The sequence below is a fragment of the Musca vetustissima genome, unplaced genomic scaffold (assembly GCF_032173495.1).
Source record: "Musca vetustissima isolate MV318-11 ecotype Yass unplaced genomic scaffold, APGP_CSIRO_Mvet_v1 utg212603, whole genome shotgun sequence".
Taxonomy (NCBI): Eukaryota; Metazoa; Arthropoda; class Insecta; order Diptera; family Muscidae; genus Musca; species Musca vetustissima.
This window is the reverse complement of record NW_026883722.1, coordinates 13,455-33,054: the sequence shown is the minus strand read 5'-3', so window position 1 is coordinate 33,054 and position 19,600 is coordinate 13,455. Positions and strand designations below refer to the sequence as shown.

Below are 19,600 nucleotides of genomic sequence, written 5' to 3'. Positions count from 1 at the left end.
TATGGATGAAACAAACATTTGATGGTATTCCCTACTGGATTTTGGGAAGAAATCATGACCTTTCATTTAAAAAAAAAAACGCCAACCTAATATATTTGGTAGAGTTGCCACTGTATTAATTATTTTGCTCACCATCGGCGTTGTTTACACAAACATCGACGACGGCAGACAGTGGCTTTACATTCTTTTTGAGTCGATTAGTCGAAAGTCGATTTACTTATCCCTAGTGTAGTGTGTGTTTGTGTTTTGAGTCCGACTTAAATCTAAATCGAATTTGTAAATAATTTAAATAATTAATGATTTTAGAAAAAATATTATGAAATATTTGTAATTGTCGGTACATATCAATTCGCCTACAATGAAGTTGTATGAAATATATACCCTTATGGGTATAATAACAGCAGGTAAATCACAAACAAAAAAACGCCACAGAATATTTCTAAGCCACACCCCTGGCTTTAAGCAACATTTCATGCCAAGCAATGGCCAAAAAGAACAACAACAGCGTGCTGTTGATTCATTTTTTTTTTTTTTTTTTTTTTTTTATCGTACGTTCCCACGCCTCACTTTCCCACCCCTGCCGACCGAGGGGGCGACCTCCCCTTTCGTAGGGATCGCGTACGCATCATAATCCGCATTATGATGGAATATGAGAAGGGATAGAAAACCAGCTACAGAAATCTACTTCAACAGCCAGTTTGTTATTAAGTTGTATTATTCATTTAAAAATATGATTATATTAGATTTTATTAGGTCTATATTCATGCAAAAGTCTACGTTAGAATACACAGAATTGAAATCAATACACATTTTACTAAGTGGATCTCCCATAGAATAATTTGTGCGATGAAAATCTACGTATAATGGTTGATAATATCTACTTGATCGAAAAGGAACATTTATTCTAATGGATGAAATTAGGAAGTCTGAGGGTATATTACCGCTTAGTATTTTAATTACTATCATAGTGTTCAACATAATACGTCTACTTTTTAATGTTGGCAATCGAATTAATTTTAACCTGCTAGTGTAAGAAGGCAACACAAAGTCACTATTCCAATGTAAACCTCTCAGCGCAAAAATTAGAAATTGTTTCTGCACTGATTCAATTTTATCGGAATAAATTGTATATTGGGGATCCCATACAACAGAACCATATTCTAATATGGGTCGCACAAGAGATGTAAAAAGTTGTTTTGTAATGTAGGGATCAGAGAATTCTTTAGCCCATCGTTTTATAAATCCTAAGACACCGTGGGCTTTGTTTACCATAGAAATAACATGATTATTAAAATTTAATTTTGGATCCATTAAAATACCAAGATCAACAAATGAATCAACAGTTGATAAAACAGTACCATTAATATTGTATTGCCTTGTTAAAGTAGAAGATCTGGAAAAACACATATGCTTACATTTGTTTAGGTTTAAATCCATACAGTTTAATTCGCACCATTGAAAAAGGTTATTTAAATCATTTTGAAGTAAATCAGCTTGCTTCATGGAGTTATGGGTAATAAACAACTTGACATCGTCAGCATACATTAGCAATTTGGAGTGGATTATTGCATTTGGTAAATCATTTATAAATAGAAGAAAGAGGAGTGGACCTAAATGACTTCCTTGGGGAACGCCGGAAGGAACATTAATGGATTTGGAGAGACAATCATCAAACAAAACTACCTGTGATCTATTTCTCAAATAAGATGATATCCATTTAACTAAATTTATACTGAAACCAATTTGATTTAATTTATATATTAAAAGTTCATGGTTAACCCTGTCAAAAGCTTTACTGAAGTCAGTGTAAATCGTGTCGGTTTGATTACGCTGAATAAAACCTTTTATGACGGTTGAGGAAAATTGAATAAGATTGGTAATAGTTGAGAGGCCACTACGAAAACCATGTTGATATGGGCTTAAGATTGGCTGAACTTTATGAGAAATTATATCAGTAATCAGTTTTTCGAATAATTTTGGAATTGCACTTAATTTAGCAATTCCTCTATAATTCGAGACATTAGTTAAGCTACCAGATTTGTGTAAAGGAACTATATAGGATTTCTTCCAGAAGGTCGGAAAATGACTATATTTCAGGGAATAATTAAACAATAGCGTTAAAGGGATAGCTAATGTATCTGAACAGTACTTTAGAATTATGCTAGGAATGCCATCCGGACCTGGACTTTTAATTGATCTTAAATTACGTAGATTTTTAGAAACATATTGACTTTGTAAAAAAGGCATAGATATTTGATCTATCGTCGATAATTTATAACTATATGTATCTTTATTTGGACAGGGTGAATATGAATATGTTGTAGCGAAAAAATTTGCAAAGCACTCTGAAATTTCAGAGTTTTTCTCAAATGTCTGATTATTGAATTTCAAGATGGTGGGCTTTGACGTAGCTTTTCTTTTTATATTAACAAAGTCATAAAAAGATTTAGGATTGGATTTGAAATTAAGTTTAATCTTGTTTAAATAAAGATTGTAAAGTTTTCGGGACTCTGACGTATATTTAGACCTTGCGACAGCATATTTAGCATAATCTATAGAGGAGCCTGATTTTTTATATTTTTTAAAAAGTTTATTTTTATAATTTTTAATACTTGAAAGCCCAGATGTGACCCATGGATATCGTTCCGAGTTTCTAACTCTAACAATGGGAACACATTCTAGAATAAATTTATTTAGGATATCATAAAATTTATATACTGATAATTCTAGATCAATATGACCCTTACAAATAAATAATGTGCTCCAATTTACGTTTGAGATAAGTGCGTTTAACTTTCGGAAGTCAGTTTTATTATAATTAGGAACAGATTTAAATGATATTAAAGAATTGTTGGTAGCTAAATTATTATGCATCATGGATATGCATAATGTAGGATGGTAGTTATCTTCGGGAGTACATACTGGAGGTATTCTAATAATTTCAAAATATTGTGTATAATTCACAAATGCTAGATCTAGAATTCGATCATAACAATTTGATACGCTATTTATTTGATAAAGATTTATGTCGCTAAAACGATTTACAATTTCAAAGGTATATAAGTTTACATTTGCATCAGATGTCAAAGGTGTTAGAGCCTCAGAATCTGGCAATGAAAGCCACTTTACGGACGGCAGATTAAAATCGCCGAGAACTAATATTTTGTCAGAGTCATTCATTTTGTTAGTGATTGAATTTATTGCTAACAAATGCTGATTATAAATATCAAGTTGCGATGAGGGAGGAATGTATGAGCAAGTCACAAATAATTTAAAATTTTCGAATTCAATGGATATGCAAATAAATTCGATATCAAAACAGTTTAATTTAATTAAATTAGTGGAATATTTGGCATCAACTGCAATAAGGACGCCACCACCTTTTTTAAGAACTCTATCTTTTCTAAATATTTGATATCTAGAACACAAAATTTCACTATTTAACACGGATGGTTTTAACCAAGTTTCAGAAAATACTATAACATCATAATTAAACCCAAGGCTATCAGAGAATAATCGAGTTAATTTTGTGTTTAACCCTCTTACATTCTGATAGCAAACATTGAGAAACATATTTAGTTTTTTGGCAATATTTCAGCCCTCTGAGGCAAATGAGCTAAATTTTCAGATCTTTCCAGAAATTCCTTTACAAATGCATTAGCAGGCCAAAATTCTCTCGAAATTAGTCGATGAAACATACTTTCTTCTACTACGATTTTAAAAGATGACCTACTTTCTGAGAAAGCAGACCGGAGCTTATAACAACGTAGTAAGAAATTTCCATCGATTTTTGATTTTATATAATAATTTATATCCTCAGCCGAGGTATCTGGTGCAAACCTAGATACAAATACCATTTTCCTGGTGGGAGCCATAGATAATGGTCTTTGACCAGGTTGGAGGGAATTGCTAGTGCCAGCTACGGAAGACGCATTAGATGATTGAACTGATGATTCCCGATTTCCGTGAGTAGGTTTTGAAGTCTTTTCCAGACTAGCACTACTTATACTCACAGATTTTGGATTTATCACTTCATTTACATCCTTAACGATTTCCGAGGCCGAATGTGACGCAACACTAGCATATGTCTGGACACAATCAGTTTCCGTTGTATCTGTGACATTGACGGAAGGTGATTGTGGCACTGTATTCCCAACAGAAACTGTGGGTTTGCGACTAGGCACGACTTTATTGGGAGCCTTTTTCGCAGACCTTTTACGTTTCTGCCCAGACACAGACGGTGATGATACAAATTCATCAAGCTCTTGGTACTTGTCGAACAAATTCGAAAAATTCTCAAATCGTTTTGATAACGATGTAAATTCCTTTTTCATCGAACCAAGCTCCGACTGCAAGTCTTTTACAAAGTTATAAAAGTCAGCTGAAAGTTTTCGACAATGGACACAGCACCAACGGACACCAACATTATCCCTAATTGTGTCCACTACTTTTGCATTAATTCGAGCACATTTAACGTGCCATTGATTAAGGCAAAACCAGCATGTGACACACAACTCATCATCTACTGAAATATTACATAACTCGTAAGGACAAACCATTTTTATAAATTATTATTATTTTTTTTTAAATAATTTATGAATTTACTGGAATTTCTATCCCTTTAATTTCTTATGAAACACGCAATTTGGCAACTCTGTTTTGAGATGTCAAAATAACAAAACAAAATAAAATTAAAAGAAATGTTACAACAACAATATAAGCTAATGCAACAAAGGAACAAATTGGGAATGGAATCAAAATGCCAATAAGAATTAAAAAGATTAATTAATATTAGGAAAAATATGTTATATTTCACACTTCCAATTATATCAAAATGCACAAAAATTATTTCACAACACTTTTAAACACCGTTACCACAAAAACACAGATTATATTGTTAGAAATTAAATATTTTTTAAACGAGCACAGAGCACCACAAAATTAGTGAACATTCACGACAGGGTTGCCAAATTAATTGATCAATTCTTAATTTCTTCATTATAGTTTATGGCCAGTCATATTCATCGGTGGACGCCCGACAGGCATGTGTAATACCAAAAATATTGCAAGGATCATGGTTTTCATGGGAGAGTGGACGTCCGACACAGACAGTGATAGATGCTACGCAAATGTCCCGTAGAGGCTATTGTGTTGCAATGGAAAAACATCACGCCGACGAATATTCGTTTGTTTTTAAAGAGCAATCAATCAATTGTTACCACTGTGTTCGGACATTTGTCAGGACATTAAATATTTTTGAGAAATTTGAAGGTAATATATTTGATATACGAATTTTATAAAAATGAACTTTAAAGTATTTTATTTATGCTAAAAGAGGTTAATGACTCCTTTATCGATTTTTTAATTTGTTAATCTGTTTTCTTTTATAATATTACAGGACCCTGTGTTTCGGTTCCCGATGGCGTTGAACCAACTGTTGAACATGTTTGTCGTGGCATAAAGGATGATCAACAACTAATCACCCTATTCAATGAGAATTTTGTACCCATCAATTGTCGTAGTTCCCTAGAAGGTGTGTGGCACTTTACATATCAGAACCGTTTCCGTTTCACCGGCGTCTGTAATAAACCCGATGCACGTATACAATCGTGTCAAACAGCGGGTACACAATTTTTGATACAAAATCAAAAATTCAATATTACCTATCAGCAGTGTGAGGGTATGGATGGCACATTCAGCGGTACAGTTGAATACAGTTGTCTGGGTGATTGGTTTGTGGGTAAAAATCACTACTTCGCCGTGGCCAATACTAAGGAGTCACGTAAAGATGAAAAGTACAGATGTTTCCTTAAAAATCGTGATGACGATTTGTACATTGGTGTATCCATCACTGCCGAATGTAATACATTGAAAACGCCCGAACAGTCGCCGGAACGTTTGAAACTGACACCCGTCAAGGCGGAATATGTAGAACCTGGTTGTACACTACCACAGAATTTCAGCGGAGAATGGGTTAATACTGCCAATATTGATGCTGAAGTTATCATCGATGATACACACATCAATGAAACCTATTATCCGGACAGGGCACGTTATAGGCGTACCATATATGTGTGTCGTGAACGTCGTGGCAATCGTATTATGATGGCTCGTCTAACTGTTGATGGTTGCCAAAAGGATTATGTCTGTTTTGATTTTATGCCCAGGCACCATAATATTATACGCTATCGCAAGGGCTTGGCTGTTATAAAAGACGACTTCAGTACCGTATGCTCCTGGGTGCAATTTAAAAATGCCGAAGCATGGAAATATGATTTACTATTGGCCAAGAATCCGGTGGCAGTCAGATGTCCTGTTGCGGGTAAATTTAATTTTACACAACGTGGTGAACATCCATTCAAGACAAGGTAAGACGATTGAGTATCAAAACTGTATGTATCTTGTTCTACCGCATGTTTTATTTATTTTAGAATTTTGGGTGGTGTAACACTAAGTCCACGTCCTGACATTCGTTGCAAGCAAAATATTTCCGATTTGTCGGTTTGTGATACAGATCAAAAAGAAATGGCTGTAGACGAAAACTATTGTCTTTCCGTAGATCATTTGGGTAGACCTGTGGATATTTACAGTAAGTATTAAAGGTCCCTAAAAAGTTAATTCTATTAACGCAAAATTTGTCTTTTAGGTGATCCCGATTATCGCATGAAATGTATTGGATTCTGGAAAGAAAACTTAAAATCCTATCTCATAACCTATGATGACTTGGATCCTTTGTCCAAATACCGTTGTTGGGTATATCAAAGAGCCGATCTAAATAGAGTACTTATGTCACAAGGTATTATAAGCATACCACATTGAAATTATTTATCACTAATATTATAATTACCTTAATATATTTCAGCTGTGGGAGCTTTTTGTAAATTAAATCAAGATGTTACATCATGGAATCACTCAGAAGGTGCTGCCGTTGCCATCGATGCCATAGAATATGAACGCGAACGTGACGATTGCCCCATGTACTTTGATGATGGTGAAAATCCATGGCGTCAATCGGATGCATCTAATGTAATTTTCGATTGGGATTTTTATAAAGCTGGTGCTGGCCGCATAATTGCAACACTAAATATGCAAACAATGTTAACATTTGTATGTGGTTATGTAATTTTCAAACTAGCTAGATTTCTATTTTAATATGGAAAGCCATAAGATATTGAACAGCGAACCAAGAATTGTGTTAGTTATAAGTCCAATCATCACTTTTTAAGTAATTAAACACTACACTGAATCTCTCTAGCTAAAAGAAATGAAGTGTCTTATTTGAATAAGTTTACAATTTTTTTTTACAAAATATCTATAATATTATGCTATAGTCAACTATTTGTTGTTAATCCGTCCATTTCTAGGGAAGAGAATTGTAGAGTTCACAAAAATATATAACATTCCGTCCATATAAACGAAATTATGTACAATGGTATTACAATAAAACAAAAGACAATTTCTAATTATGAATACTAAAAAGGTTTTTCTTTTTTTAATTTTAAAAATGTTAGTTCAACAAAAAGATACATCATAAATAATCTACATACTATGTACTTTGATTTGAAGTTTCGAATGGTTCTAAGGCCCATATCTTTTGAACCAAAACAGATACAGCCACATTGTCGCACAATTTGGAAAAACGCATTTTGGTGAGGAACTATAAAGCACATTTTTTCGTCTTTTTAAGTTTTTTTAATCTTATGATATTACAATTTGATGGATACATTTTATTACATTTGGGCCTGGTTGAGTTAGGGTTTTTCATGGAAAGTTCGACCTTTAAATTGTTTTTTTTTTATCCTAGTCAGAAACGGTTAGAAACGGGCTTTTTTGAATAAAAATGCTACAAAATGTTTAATAATGGAGATATTTGGATCAACTTTTGAGGAATCATTCTAGAGGTGTTTTCATACACAATCGAAGAAAAAATTATAAATATTTTCCATATATATAATTTGTACAATTTTTTAAAGTTAAGTAGATCAATAACCGTGGTACATTTGTACCCATCCGGAAAAAGTGTTGTAATGCATTAAAATATTGGACTATCGTCCGGTTTTTCATTTTAAATTAGACTATATGGATCTGATCTAGATGTAGGAACTAAAAATTATATATATATATTAAAAGAATATATATTTAAATCCATGTTTAAATGATAATCTATCTAAAACAATCATAGTAAATTCGTTAAAACTTTCGATGGGTTACGTTTTTTAAGTTATTTTTTATTGGGATCTAATTTCGATAACCCTAGACAACATGGGAGTCTAGGGTCACAAGAATTTGCAGGGGATACTCGTGGAAGTCAGAAACTAACATGGTTTTCCCTTGGTATGCAGGGTCAAAAACAATGATTATTGTCCTTAATTTTCCAATTATTCTTCTTATTGGGCCTGAAACTTTTTCTATAATCGAATTAGTCTGATTTATTACTATTCTAAATTGGCGTACATATATAATCTATCATAAAATAAAGTTTTAAAGTATTAAATAATGTTAAAAATGTGCCAATCACAATCTCTAAACTAAATATATACAACGTGGATAATTGGCAATAATTGTTTTAGTCCCTCTATACCACAGGAAACCCTGATGGCCCCATGTTGTCTAGGAGGGTTGGGGAACACCTAAATAAGATCCCAATAAATAACTAAAAAGGCTTAACTCATTCCAAAACTATAACGAATTTACTATTGGTCTGTTCCCGTACTGCAAGAATCTACTCGATTTTACTATTTTCTTCGATATCATAAAGGAAAATTCGTTATCGTAGTAAAAAATAGTAGAATCTTGCAGTACGGGAACAGACCATATGATTGTTTTAGATAGATTATCATTTATTTCGATATCATAAAGAATAAGTGTTATCGGAGTAAAAAATAGTAGATTCTTGCAGTACGGGAACATACCCAATATTTTAATGTATATTTGAGTTCCTACATCTAGATTAGATCCGCATAGACTATTATAAAACAAAAAACCTCACGATAGTCCAATTTTTTAATGAATTACAGAGCAATCTTTGGATGGCTACAAATGTGTCACGGTTATTGATCTACGTATAATTTTTTGGTTATTGACCGTAGGGTTAATAAGGTCACCTTGCTAGCGAAAATCAGCTGTTTTTTCTCAAGTGTAATGTAAAAAAATTGGCTTTTATTTACTTTTTCATAATGGAAGTCAATTCACAATAATGGATTATAACAGCAAAGTTAAGAGACAGCTGATATCTAGCTGGTCTCTCTAGACGACCTTATTTATAGGCCTTCAGATAGCCATGTGATATCATCACTTTTTTCGAACGTTCCCATGCCTGACTGGATAGGTATCGTCATAAGCTTAAAGCTCAAGTATTTAATTTGACCAATAGCACTCGGAAAGGAAACCCCCCGTTTTTTCTTTTTCAAGGAAGCATGCGAACGGAAGTTACGCTCTTTTTTTAAAGAAAAAAATTTGCCTGTGGAAAAGCAGACTAACAAATTTGTTGTTTGTAAGAATTTGCAAATACTCAGTAACACAACTGTCAAATCTGCTCTCTCAATTCACTCTCTTTTACTGAGCTTTTGGGTAAATGAACAACATTTTGTACAAATTATGGAGTAAACGAACGAACCTAATATTACATGTGAAACAGCTGTTTAATGTTTTGATGCAATTTGGTGCAACAACAGCAAGAGATTTCAAATAAAAGAATATTTTTTTATGATGGCAAAAATCGCAATGAACGATGTTAAAGACACAATGATTAATGGGAAGAAATCTGCGATTGAATAAAATTAATTAGCAGTTTATTATTTCACTACATAATTTTGTGTGTCTTTTCATTTAATTTCGATATTTTATCTCTTCAAATTCTTAAAGTGGCCAAGTGGCATTTCATAATTTTTATTTGAGTTGCCCATCTGGTAAATTTGACTATATGTTTTTTCCATAAAATATCTTTATTTCGCCTCCAAATTGCATCAAACTCGACCTTAATATTCCTTATTGCCTTCATACATTCCGTAGCAATATTTGGTTGAGCATGCATCGTTATTAATAGGATTTCCAATGGCATTGTATTTGTTGTTTTTGAGTTTAAAATATGCATACAACCATTAATAATATTTGAAATCGCCGTAATGGAAAAATATTGTGAAGACATTTTCCATAAATATATTTAATACTTATATTTTTGTAGTCGGCTCCCTTTATATTCGCTGATTTACCTTTAAAAGGAAAAGCGAAAAAAATTCACGGTGAATTGATGCCCAGAATAAGGCTGGTAAACCTCCATGTCTCAAAATAAAAAAAAAAAATAAACGGACTACTCGATTAATACTTTTGTATGTATTTTTTAGATCTTAAGATTTTTTTTATTTTCTCAAGAAAATCATCACGTTTCTTTGGGATCTCTCTTTGTGAATATTTGATGTTTAAATAATAAAATCGGGTCTTTTGTGGTATATTGTTTAAATTTTAAGATTGATTTCTTCCATGTGTTATTATTATTGTTGTAATTATTATTAAATTAATTTTCTCTAGTACATAGCTCATTATCATTCGTGTTTCTTCGTTTCGAAACTAAATTTGCAAACATTTAGTTCGCCAATTATCTTAAAATTTAGACTCTCATCCAGTACATAGAGGAACGAATTCTGTTGTAGTCGGGAAGATTTTCAACGGGACCGACAGCGGCAACAGCTGGACATCTGTCGAAAATGTATTTCATGGCAACATCGCGTACATTTTGGACATCGACGGCATCGATGCGTTGTTCCAATTCGTGCAATGGGATGCGACGGTTGTAGCAGAGCATTTGGCGACCGATATCTTCACAGATGGGGGTTGTGCCGTCCAATTGCAACAACATGTTGGTCTTCAACAAGTTCTTGGCACGTTCAACTTCAGCTTCGGTGACCATGGTGCAGAGACGCATCCATTCCTTTTGTACGTTGAAAAGCATGTTTTCGCATTCCAATGGATCGCAGACGAAGTAAATGCCCCACAAACCGGTATCTTTGTAGCAGGTGTTGAAGGATTGGAAGCTGTGGCACAAATCTGTAAAGGAACAAACAAATTAAAGTAATCTGTGATTTGAACATTTCACGGTGACTTACTGTCCTCAGCGCTGGCACGAGCCAAGTTGGAGGCATTGTTGACGCCACCACCTTGAGAACGATCCCAGGCTCCGATAAGGGTGTTGGCAACCATCAAGGGAATGTTATCTTGATCGGTCCAGCCGCAACCTTCAACAGCAATGGCAATGTGAGCCAAAGGCAAGGAATCGTCACGTACACGGACTTCAGAGCCAGTGAAACGGCAGGGAGTAACCTCTGGTGGTTTGCCATCATAGGTGTTGGCCAACTTGCCCAAATGTTGATCAGCCAATTTAACCAAGTCGTTGTGCTTGACACCACCGGCACCGGCCAAGACAATGCGAGAAGCCTTGTAGTGGGTGCTAATGTAGTCTTGCAAATCGGCTTTGCCAATGGACTTGATGTTCTTGGTGGGGCCCAAGATGGTTTGGCCCAATGGGGTACCTTGGTAGGCAGTGGCATGCAAATGATCGAATACTACTTCTTGCAAGTTGCTTTCAACTTCTTGCATTTCACGCAAAATTACGGAACGTTCACGCTCAATTTCGGATTCTCCCAATTTGGAGTTTTGGATGATGTCGGCCAAGATTTCAACAGCCTTGGGTACATCCTTAGACAAACACTTGGCGTAGAAAACAGTTTGTTCCCGAGAGGTGTAGGCATTCAAATGAGCACCCATGTTTTCAACTTCCAATTCCAAATCGGTTTGGGAACGCTTGGCAGTACCCTAAAAGAGATAGATCGAATAACAACACCGGCCGTTATGTCATTTAAAATTGAACAAACCTTGAATGCCATGTGTTCCAAGAAGTGAGCAACACCATTATTTTGTGGGGTCTCAGAACGAGAACCAGCATCGATCCATAGACCCACGGTGGCAGTGGCGGCACCAGAATCTTCACTGGCAACACGCAAGCAATTATCCAAAGTGGTCACTTGAGTGGCTGGGATGTTGACGAGAGTCTTCTTCAAGCTAGCGGCATCGGAAGCTTTGTAGCGCTGCAATAAAAACATTATTAACATCACACTCATACATACACCTAACCTCAAAGGCGTTCACTCCTTTCGATAGAACATCATTTTAGCAAATTTTCCATAACCCATTCAATTTATTTATTTGTGGCAAAACACCAATTCACTTTTTTATCTCAACTTATTTACTTGAGAATTTTTCCTTTCGGTTTTTTACATTTTTTCCATTACGTAATGTCCAACGGCTGGTTGCTGCTTTTGTAACAACACAGTGCCGAATTCTTCCGAAATGTTACTGGTGAAAAATTCTATTCGTCACATTTTACCTTCAACAAATTTATTCCTTTAGATAATTGTCGCATATTTTGCGAAACGCCAAGCACACGCATAGCCATGGTGAAGGGATTTTTTTATTTAAATTTCCTTGCTCACTTAAATAATTACAAAATACTCTCGTCCCAACTGGACGATATTTTTCTCATGCGAAGTTAGTTGCAACTAATGACAGTTGGTGCTGTCAAATTTTACAATTGGGTATGTTCAGTGGATTTCGATATTACCGTGTTCACAATGTTCTATTGACATTAATTGTTGTATTTTCTTCATCTGTTATGGTTTTTAATCATGGTACAATTATAAAAGGTAACAGCAAATCCCAGCTGATTTGATTCCAACGTAATAGTGTCGATATGAATTTGACAAATTATGTTTTTAAAAATCACCCAACAGGAAAATTGGTAACGCATACAATTTGAAATTGTTCTTTATTAATGTGCTCCCATATTCAATTTACTCAATCTGCCTGCTGGGAAAGTTTGAGGAAGCAAATCTTTCTTGAAGGAATAACTCGCTATTCCCAGCATTTTCATACGTGTTACACATATATATGGCAATGGCTCAATTAAAGGAAAGATGTGGAAGCGATAGAAATATAAATTTGATAGATTTTCATTCATGTTTTTAAATTTTTATTTTGAGGATTCGAAAATATTTCATTTTCAAAATAAAAATAATTTGTTTGTTTGTTTACATTTTTCTGTCAAATGAGTTGACACTAGTAGAACTTACAACAACAAATTTCCATGTGGTTGTTGTATCGTTTTTTGTACAACAACACTTGCTGTTACCCAAGGTATATTTAATAAGGTAGCCGCATCGGGCCAGCTGTTGGACAAATAAATGTCAAAAATGTTGTTGTAATGTTGAACCAAAAAATTAAAAAACAAAATTATAAATGAAAATCTCCGAATTTCTAATAGCTTTTTTGGCAATACTTTTATTAACAGTTTCTACAAGAATTTGTGTAAAAAAATCTTGCCAATCTGTTTGTTTTGGCAAAATATTTTTGACATATCAAAATACAACAACCGATGTTTGTTGTAGAAATTCGCCGATGCGGCTACCTTGTATATCTACCTTGCTGTTACCTTTTATTACTATACCATGGTTTTTGATTAAAATATCACGAATGTTTTTTTTTTTTTTAATTAAAACGGACCTCTACACTACGTGTATATGAACAGAACTTTGTAATTGAATATTTTATAATTCATTAAAACTAGCAAATAAACTACGCGTTTATGTACTTCTTTGACGAATAATTTAAAATTAATCATGATTACATTTACATTTGAGCTATCATGACTTAGATTTACGATATCCACTCGATCTCAAATGTCAATAGCATATACGTCAATATAATCCACTGAATTTTGACACGATTAAGTTGACGTATACGCTATGGAATTGACATTTGAAGTAGTAATAATTAATAAATTTGGCAGTCAATGAAGAATATGAATTCGTCTCCCTCTTAACCATATGAATAAACCTAGGTTGTGACATATATTGTGTGTTCCCGTACTGCAATAATCTACTAGATTTTACTATTTTCTTCGATATCATAAAGGAAAAAAGTGTTATCATAGTAAAAAATAGTAGATTCTTGTATTACGGAAACAGACCAATAATGATACTATCAGCTGCCTTGATACAATTACCTTATTATTATGCCTTGAGCTTGACATTATCCGTTGATCCCTACTCCACAACAAAATTGGATATTGATACATGCTCAATATTTGGTTGAGCATGCACAGTATAATGTATAAAGGCAATAAGGAATATTTCAGTCGAGTTTGATGCAATTTGGAGGCAAAATAAAGAAACTTTGTGTGAGGACCATGGTATAATAATAGAAGGTAACAGCAAGTGTTGTTGTACGAAAAACGATACAACAACCACAAGGAAATTTTTTGTTGTAAGTTCTACTAGTGTCAACTCATTTGACAGAAAAATGTAAACAAACAAACAAATTATCATCAAATTATTTTTATTTTGAAAATGAAATATTTTCGAATTCTCAAAATAAAAATTTAAAAACATGAATGAAAATCTATCAAATTTATATTTCTATCGCTTCCACATCTTTCCTATCATTGAGCCATTGCCATATATATGTGTAACACATATGAAAATGCTGGGAATAGTGAGTTATTCCTTGAAGAAAGATTTGCTTCCTCAAACTTTCCCAGCAGGCAGATTGAGTAAATTGAATACAGGAGCACATTTAATAGAGAACAATTTAAAATTGTATGCGTTCCCAATTTTCCTGTTGGGTGATTTTTAAAAACATAATTTGTCAAATTCATATTGACACTAGTATTACGTTGGAATCAAATCAGCTGGAATTTGCTGTTACCTTTTATAATTGTACCATGTGTGAGGACCTGTCTTTCCAGAAAAATATTAACAATTACGATTTTGCATGATTTGAAGGACGAAATATTACACAATTATGAAGTGAAATAATAAAATGCAAATTAATTTAATTCAATCGCAGATAAGATTAAATTAAGATCGTTCGATGTGGTTTTTGCCAAAATTGTTATCGTAGTAAAAAATAGTAGATTCCTGCATTAGGGAACATACCATGTGCCCTACCTTGTAATAATTATACTATGGGTTATACCCCCTTAAAAACAAAGAAATAATAAAAATTAAAATAAATAAAAAAATATTACAAAATTAAGTTTAAATGGGGCAAAACACATTACAGCTGAAATTACAATATGGCAATACGAACATTTTTTTACCACCATTTTCGAAAATTCGAATCCGCATATCGCATTTTTTGTTTCTCCCTATTCTCTCAGAATAAGCCAAGAATGTGAAAGCGAAAATTTTTTCACAAGCGAGATCTCTCTTTCTAGAGAATGACCAGAATAAGGCTGGTCGAAAGATGTAGTACGACAACAGACCAAATATTTCACAGCAAACTAGAAAAAAGTAAAACATATGCGCTTCGCACCCAGCTAGCGAAAGTCAGCTGTTTTTTTCAAGTCTAATGTCAAAAAATTGGACTTTGTTTACATTTTTATAATGAAATGGATTTTGGCTGGTCTCCTTGGATGACCTTATTTATATGCCTTGGATATAAGTCAGTTCAAGGCATGTATAAAGTCGGACAGTAAGTCTGCTTTTCCACAGGCAAATTTTTATTTGGCAAATACTGAGTTTGTAGGCGAGAGGGGTCCGAGGAAGAAAAACAAAAATTTGCCTGTTCAGAATTTGCCGTACACGCAAATTCTGCTTTGCTCTGTTCGTTGAAAACAATTTTGTTGACATTTCCTTTTGAACCTATTTGCTTTACTGACACACAGCCGGCCTTTGTTTACAAACCTGTTGCTTTAATTTGTGCAAGTGAAATTTAATTTTTAATTTTTGCAATTTATATAATAAAATATATAAAAAATAAATTAAATATTATAAAAAAATCTTTAAAATGCAAACACTTTTGACTTTTATTTTCTTTCTTTTGTATTTTGATTCGCAAATTTGGCAAAGAAAAATTTGGTAATGGAAAAGCAAGCGAAAATTTCAAAAGAGAAAACAAAAAAATTGCCAAATAAAAATCTGCCTGTGGAAAAGCAGACTAAGCACAGGTGAGTATAAAGTTTGCTGTCAAATCATGTTTTGAAACCTATACATACATACAAAATTATGCTAGACGTCAAAACGAAATATTAATATTTTATCAACATTTATATGGTCTTTGTGAAACACACTTGGACTATTTCAAGAGTTTAAAAAAGTAAATTATCCTAAAATTATCAGTTTTAATAGTAAAGCTAGTAAAAGGGAAACATTTCAAAGTCGCTCTCAGAGTACAAAATAATTCGAAAAATTTTGGGAACGCAAATCTAGTACATATGCCAAAATTAGATGACAATACTTCAAAATCAACATAACAGCCAATTAGAAGTAGGCATTCCAGTTTACCATTTTTACTCGGCCAAATTTCTTGAGTAAAAAGTTTACAAAGAGAACGCCATTTTGTTTGATGCTCTCTTAAATGTTTTATCAGTTTCGTGGGTTCAGGAACGGTTTTCGAGTAAAAAGTTGTAAAACTTGTAAAATTTGTAGATTCTTTTAGGTTCTGGAACGGAAATTTAATTGTGTTTTGTTTTATATTTAAAAGCGAAACAATTAGTTTTCGCCTCGGCAAAAAATTGACGGTAAACTTGAGTTTTCTCATGAATTCGCTTACTGTCCGACTTAATATGCCTTGTGTCAGTTCACGGTCGACAATTATATTTGAAGCGGCAACACTATTCTGAAGAATATCGATAAAAAAAGAACACGAAAACTACAAATGTTATCGATTAGTCATTTATACGTTAATCGATAAGAATTTTTTAGATTTTAGCATCAACAAAAAAATTTTGTTTTCACCTGCTCATTTTTCAACGAAAAATCAAGAAAGTTGTGTCGTATTAAGAATTTATTTTTTTATATTAAATGGCTGGTAATTTCTGGCATAGTTCACATTCACAACAATGGATCCTAGATCGTCAGGACTTAATACGTGAACGTCAATACGATTTGCAAATTCTCACCGAAGAGGAATATCAAAAAGTTTTCATTTTCTTTGCAAATGTTATTCAGGTTCTGGGCGAACAATTGAAACTTCGTCAACAGGTTATTGCCACCGCGACGGTATATTTCAAACGATTCTATGCACGCAATTCCCTGAAGAACATCGATCCATTGCTGTTGGCTCCAACGTGTATATTGTTGGCTTCTAAGGTGGAAGAATTTGGAGTGATATCAAATTCTAGATTAATTTCAATATGCCAGTCGGTAATCAAAAGCAAATTTAGTTATGCTTATACTCAGGACTTTCCCTATCGCACCAATCACATATTGGAATGTGAATTTTATTTATTGGAGAATTTAGACTGTTGCCTAATTGTGTATCAGCCATATCGGCCACTGTTACAATTGGTACAAGATATGGGTCACGATGATCAGTTGTTGACGCTGAGTTGGCGTATTGTAAACGATTCGCTTCGAACCGATGTGTGCTTACTGTATCCACCGTATCAGGTATGTTGGAAACAATTGATTCCTAATATTATTTTTTTTAATCTTTAATTCTTCACTTTTTTCTTGCAGATCGCTATTGCGTGCCTACAAATTGCATGCGTCATACTACAAAAAGATTCCCAGAAAAGCTGGTTTGCCGAATTAAATGTTGATCTGGATAAGGTACAAGAAATTGTGCGCGCTATAGTCAATCTATTTGAATTATGGAAGGACTGGAAGGAGAAAGATGAAATACAAATGTTGTTGGCGAAAATACCGAAACCAAAACCAGCACCTCAGCGTTAAAAATTACACATTACTGTAAACTTTATTTATTATTGTATAAGCTATAAATATAAGACAAAAAAATCGTAAATTCTTGTGTTTTGTAACTAAAGGTACTTTGTATGGCCAGTTGAAAATTTCGTATCCAATAGTCTGGCCTTGTCGACAATTTGTTTTGTTTGATTTTTATCGATTTTATTCAGCTTCAAATCAATGTCACGACTGAATGGTCTTCTTTCGGGTTTTGAGCCGCTTTCTTTTAATTCCTTAGCCTAGAATTTGTAAAGAGAAGTGTATAGAATTCGTTTTAACGGTCTTGAAATACGCCCGCTTACCTTTCTCTTTTCTTCTTTACGCAATTTCTTTTGATGTATATCCACCAAAGACTCCTCCCGTTTGTGTTTCTTTTTGTATTTCTTGGCCATACTTTCCTGTTCTTCATCTCTTTGTTTATCGTACATAGCCTGGGCACGGGCTTTCAGTGATTCCTTTGATGTGGTTGGCTTTGTGCGTTCGGATTCTTCAGACTGTGGTGTTTTTGTCCATGATGATCTAATGAGATTTCATTGTAAATATATTATTAAAATCTGTTATACCAATATTTATTTATATATTATATTTACCTATCACTAAAATCGGGTCTCTCCTTTCCTTGATAGAAACCTCGTTTTAAATTGTTGAGGGCTGCTAAACCTCCCTTCATACCCACATCCGGTAATTCTAACATCCATTCCTCGCGTACAGTCTGATCCGTGGTAGAGCCGGGTAGAAGACCATCAAGAGCTGCCATTTTCAGTTCTAATGCTCTTTTTTCTAATTCCAATTGTGCAGCGGAAATTTCCTGACCATTATTAACCGGTACGGGTCCGTAGGTTCCATGTAAGCTTTCTTCTTGTTCTTCTTCACTGGCATTTGATTTTTGCTCATCTTGTGTAGCATAATTTTCAATTGACTTCTCGCTCTCTAGGCATATATTTTTCGGCAATACTGGACCTATAACACCGGGTTTTTCATTGACGTTGACGGTGGATTTATTCACTAAATGAGGTGGTAAGGCGGGACCAAAAGAATCAATTTCATTTGTTTTGCTACTTGTATCAACATCTCTGGGAGGTGCAATGGGTTGAATCTGGATCAAATCCTTTTCTCTGGTAGATTTTGAAGATTTCTTTTCTTTGCGGGACTTTTTCTCCTTCTTGTGTTTTTTGGATTTCTTTTTATGTTTTTTACTCAGTTTGCGTTTTCTTTCATATTCCGATGATGATGAGGATGATGTGGTACTAGAATCACTATCACTAGACATTTTAGAGATGATTTTTTGTTATGGTTTGAATGCGATTGAGTAAGATGATGTAAACTAAAAATAAAAATATAGAGAGAGAAAAACATTTTATTTTTATTGGCGAAAATTTGTTTTATTTATTAGATTTAACAAATGATTACAAACTACAATATAAATACAATTTTATGCACTTAAGAATAGGAAACGAATATTACAATATAGATTTAGTACAGAGATCCCCATATATTAAAAAAATATATATAACGCGGATTTAGGAGTAAAGCAAATAAATTATAAATGTTTAATATTGCATGACGTAGCTAGACGCAGTTAAACTGGATCGCGGAATTAAACCAAGCATGTTTTCAAGAACTCTGGCAAATAAACCTTAACAAAATTTCCCATTATTGTGTTAAAAATATTAAAAAAAAATGTTCCAAAAACGTTTATTAACATGTTGTATACACAATGAAAAGGATACAATTGACAGTTTTTTGGCGAGTACTTATAGAAATAGTGTAAATTATTCATGATCAACTGTTAATATACTACAATGGCAATGCATTAAATATATTTTTAGGTATGTACAAATCAAATGTAAGATATAACGAAT

At 33.6% G+C, this 19,600-nt stretch overlaps 4 protein-coding genes across 4 annotated transcripts; 2 read left to right on the top strand and 2 right to left on the bottom strand.

The window, feature by feature from the left end:
* The first annotated feature begins 5,118 nt into the window (after window positions 1-5,118).
* On the top strand, window positions 5,119-7,233 carry LOC133330756 (uncharacterized). Its single transcript, XM_061539167.1, has 6 exons — window positions 5,119-5,185; window positions 5,399-6,368; window positions 6,432-6,589; window positions 6,647-6,796; window positions 6,863-7,107; window positions 7,180-7,233. The coding sequence occupies exons 1-6, from the start codon at window positions 5,119-5,121 to the stop codon at window positions 7,231-7,233; spliced, it is 1,644 nt and encodes a 547-aa protein (XP_061395151.1).
* A 3,365-nt stretch (window positions 7,234-10,598) lies between these two features.
* LOC133330763 (mitochondrial-processing peptidase subunit beta-like) lies at window positions 10,599-12,523 on the bottom strand. The gene is made up of 4 exons (XM_061539172.1): window positions 12,380-12,523; window positions 11,868-12,080; window positions 11,103-11,808; window positions 10,599-11,043 (listed from the first exon to the last, which is right to left on the bottom strand). The coding sequence occupies exons 1-4, from the start codon at window positions 12,446-12,448 to the stop codon at window positions 10,607-10,609; spliced, it is 1,425 nt and encodes a 474-aa protein (XP_061395156.1). The 5' UTR covers window positions 12,449-12,523; the 3' UTR covers window positions 10,599-10,606.
* A 4,317-nt stretch (window positions 12,524-16,840) lies between these two features.
* LOC133330759 (cyclin-C) lies at window positions 16,841-17,757 on the top strand. Its single transcript, XM_061539169.1, has 2 exons — window positions 16,841-17,441; window positions 17,511-17,757. The coding sequence occupies exons 1-2, from the start codon at window positions 16,854-16,856 to the stop codon at window positions 17,724-17,726; spliced, it is 804 nt and encodes a 267-aa protein (XP_061395153.1). The 5' UTR covers window positions 16,841-16,853; the 3' UTR covers window positions 17,727-17,757.
* A 55-nt stretch (window positions 17,758-17,812) lies between these two features.
* On the bottom strand, window positions 17,813-19,008 carry LOC133330760 (GPALPP motifs-containing protein 1-like). The gene is made up of 3 exons (XM_061539170.1): window positions 18,329-19,008; window positions 18,041-18,257; window positions 17,813-17,977 (listed from the first exon to the last, which is right to left on the bottom strand). The coding sequence occupies exons 1-3, from the start codon at window positions 19,006-19,008 to the stop codon at window positions 17,813-17,815; spliced, it is 1,062 nt and encodes a 353-aa protein (XP_061395154.1).
* Between the last annotated feature and the right edge of the window lie 592 nt (window positions 19,009-19,600).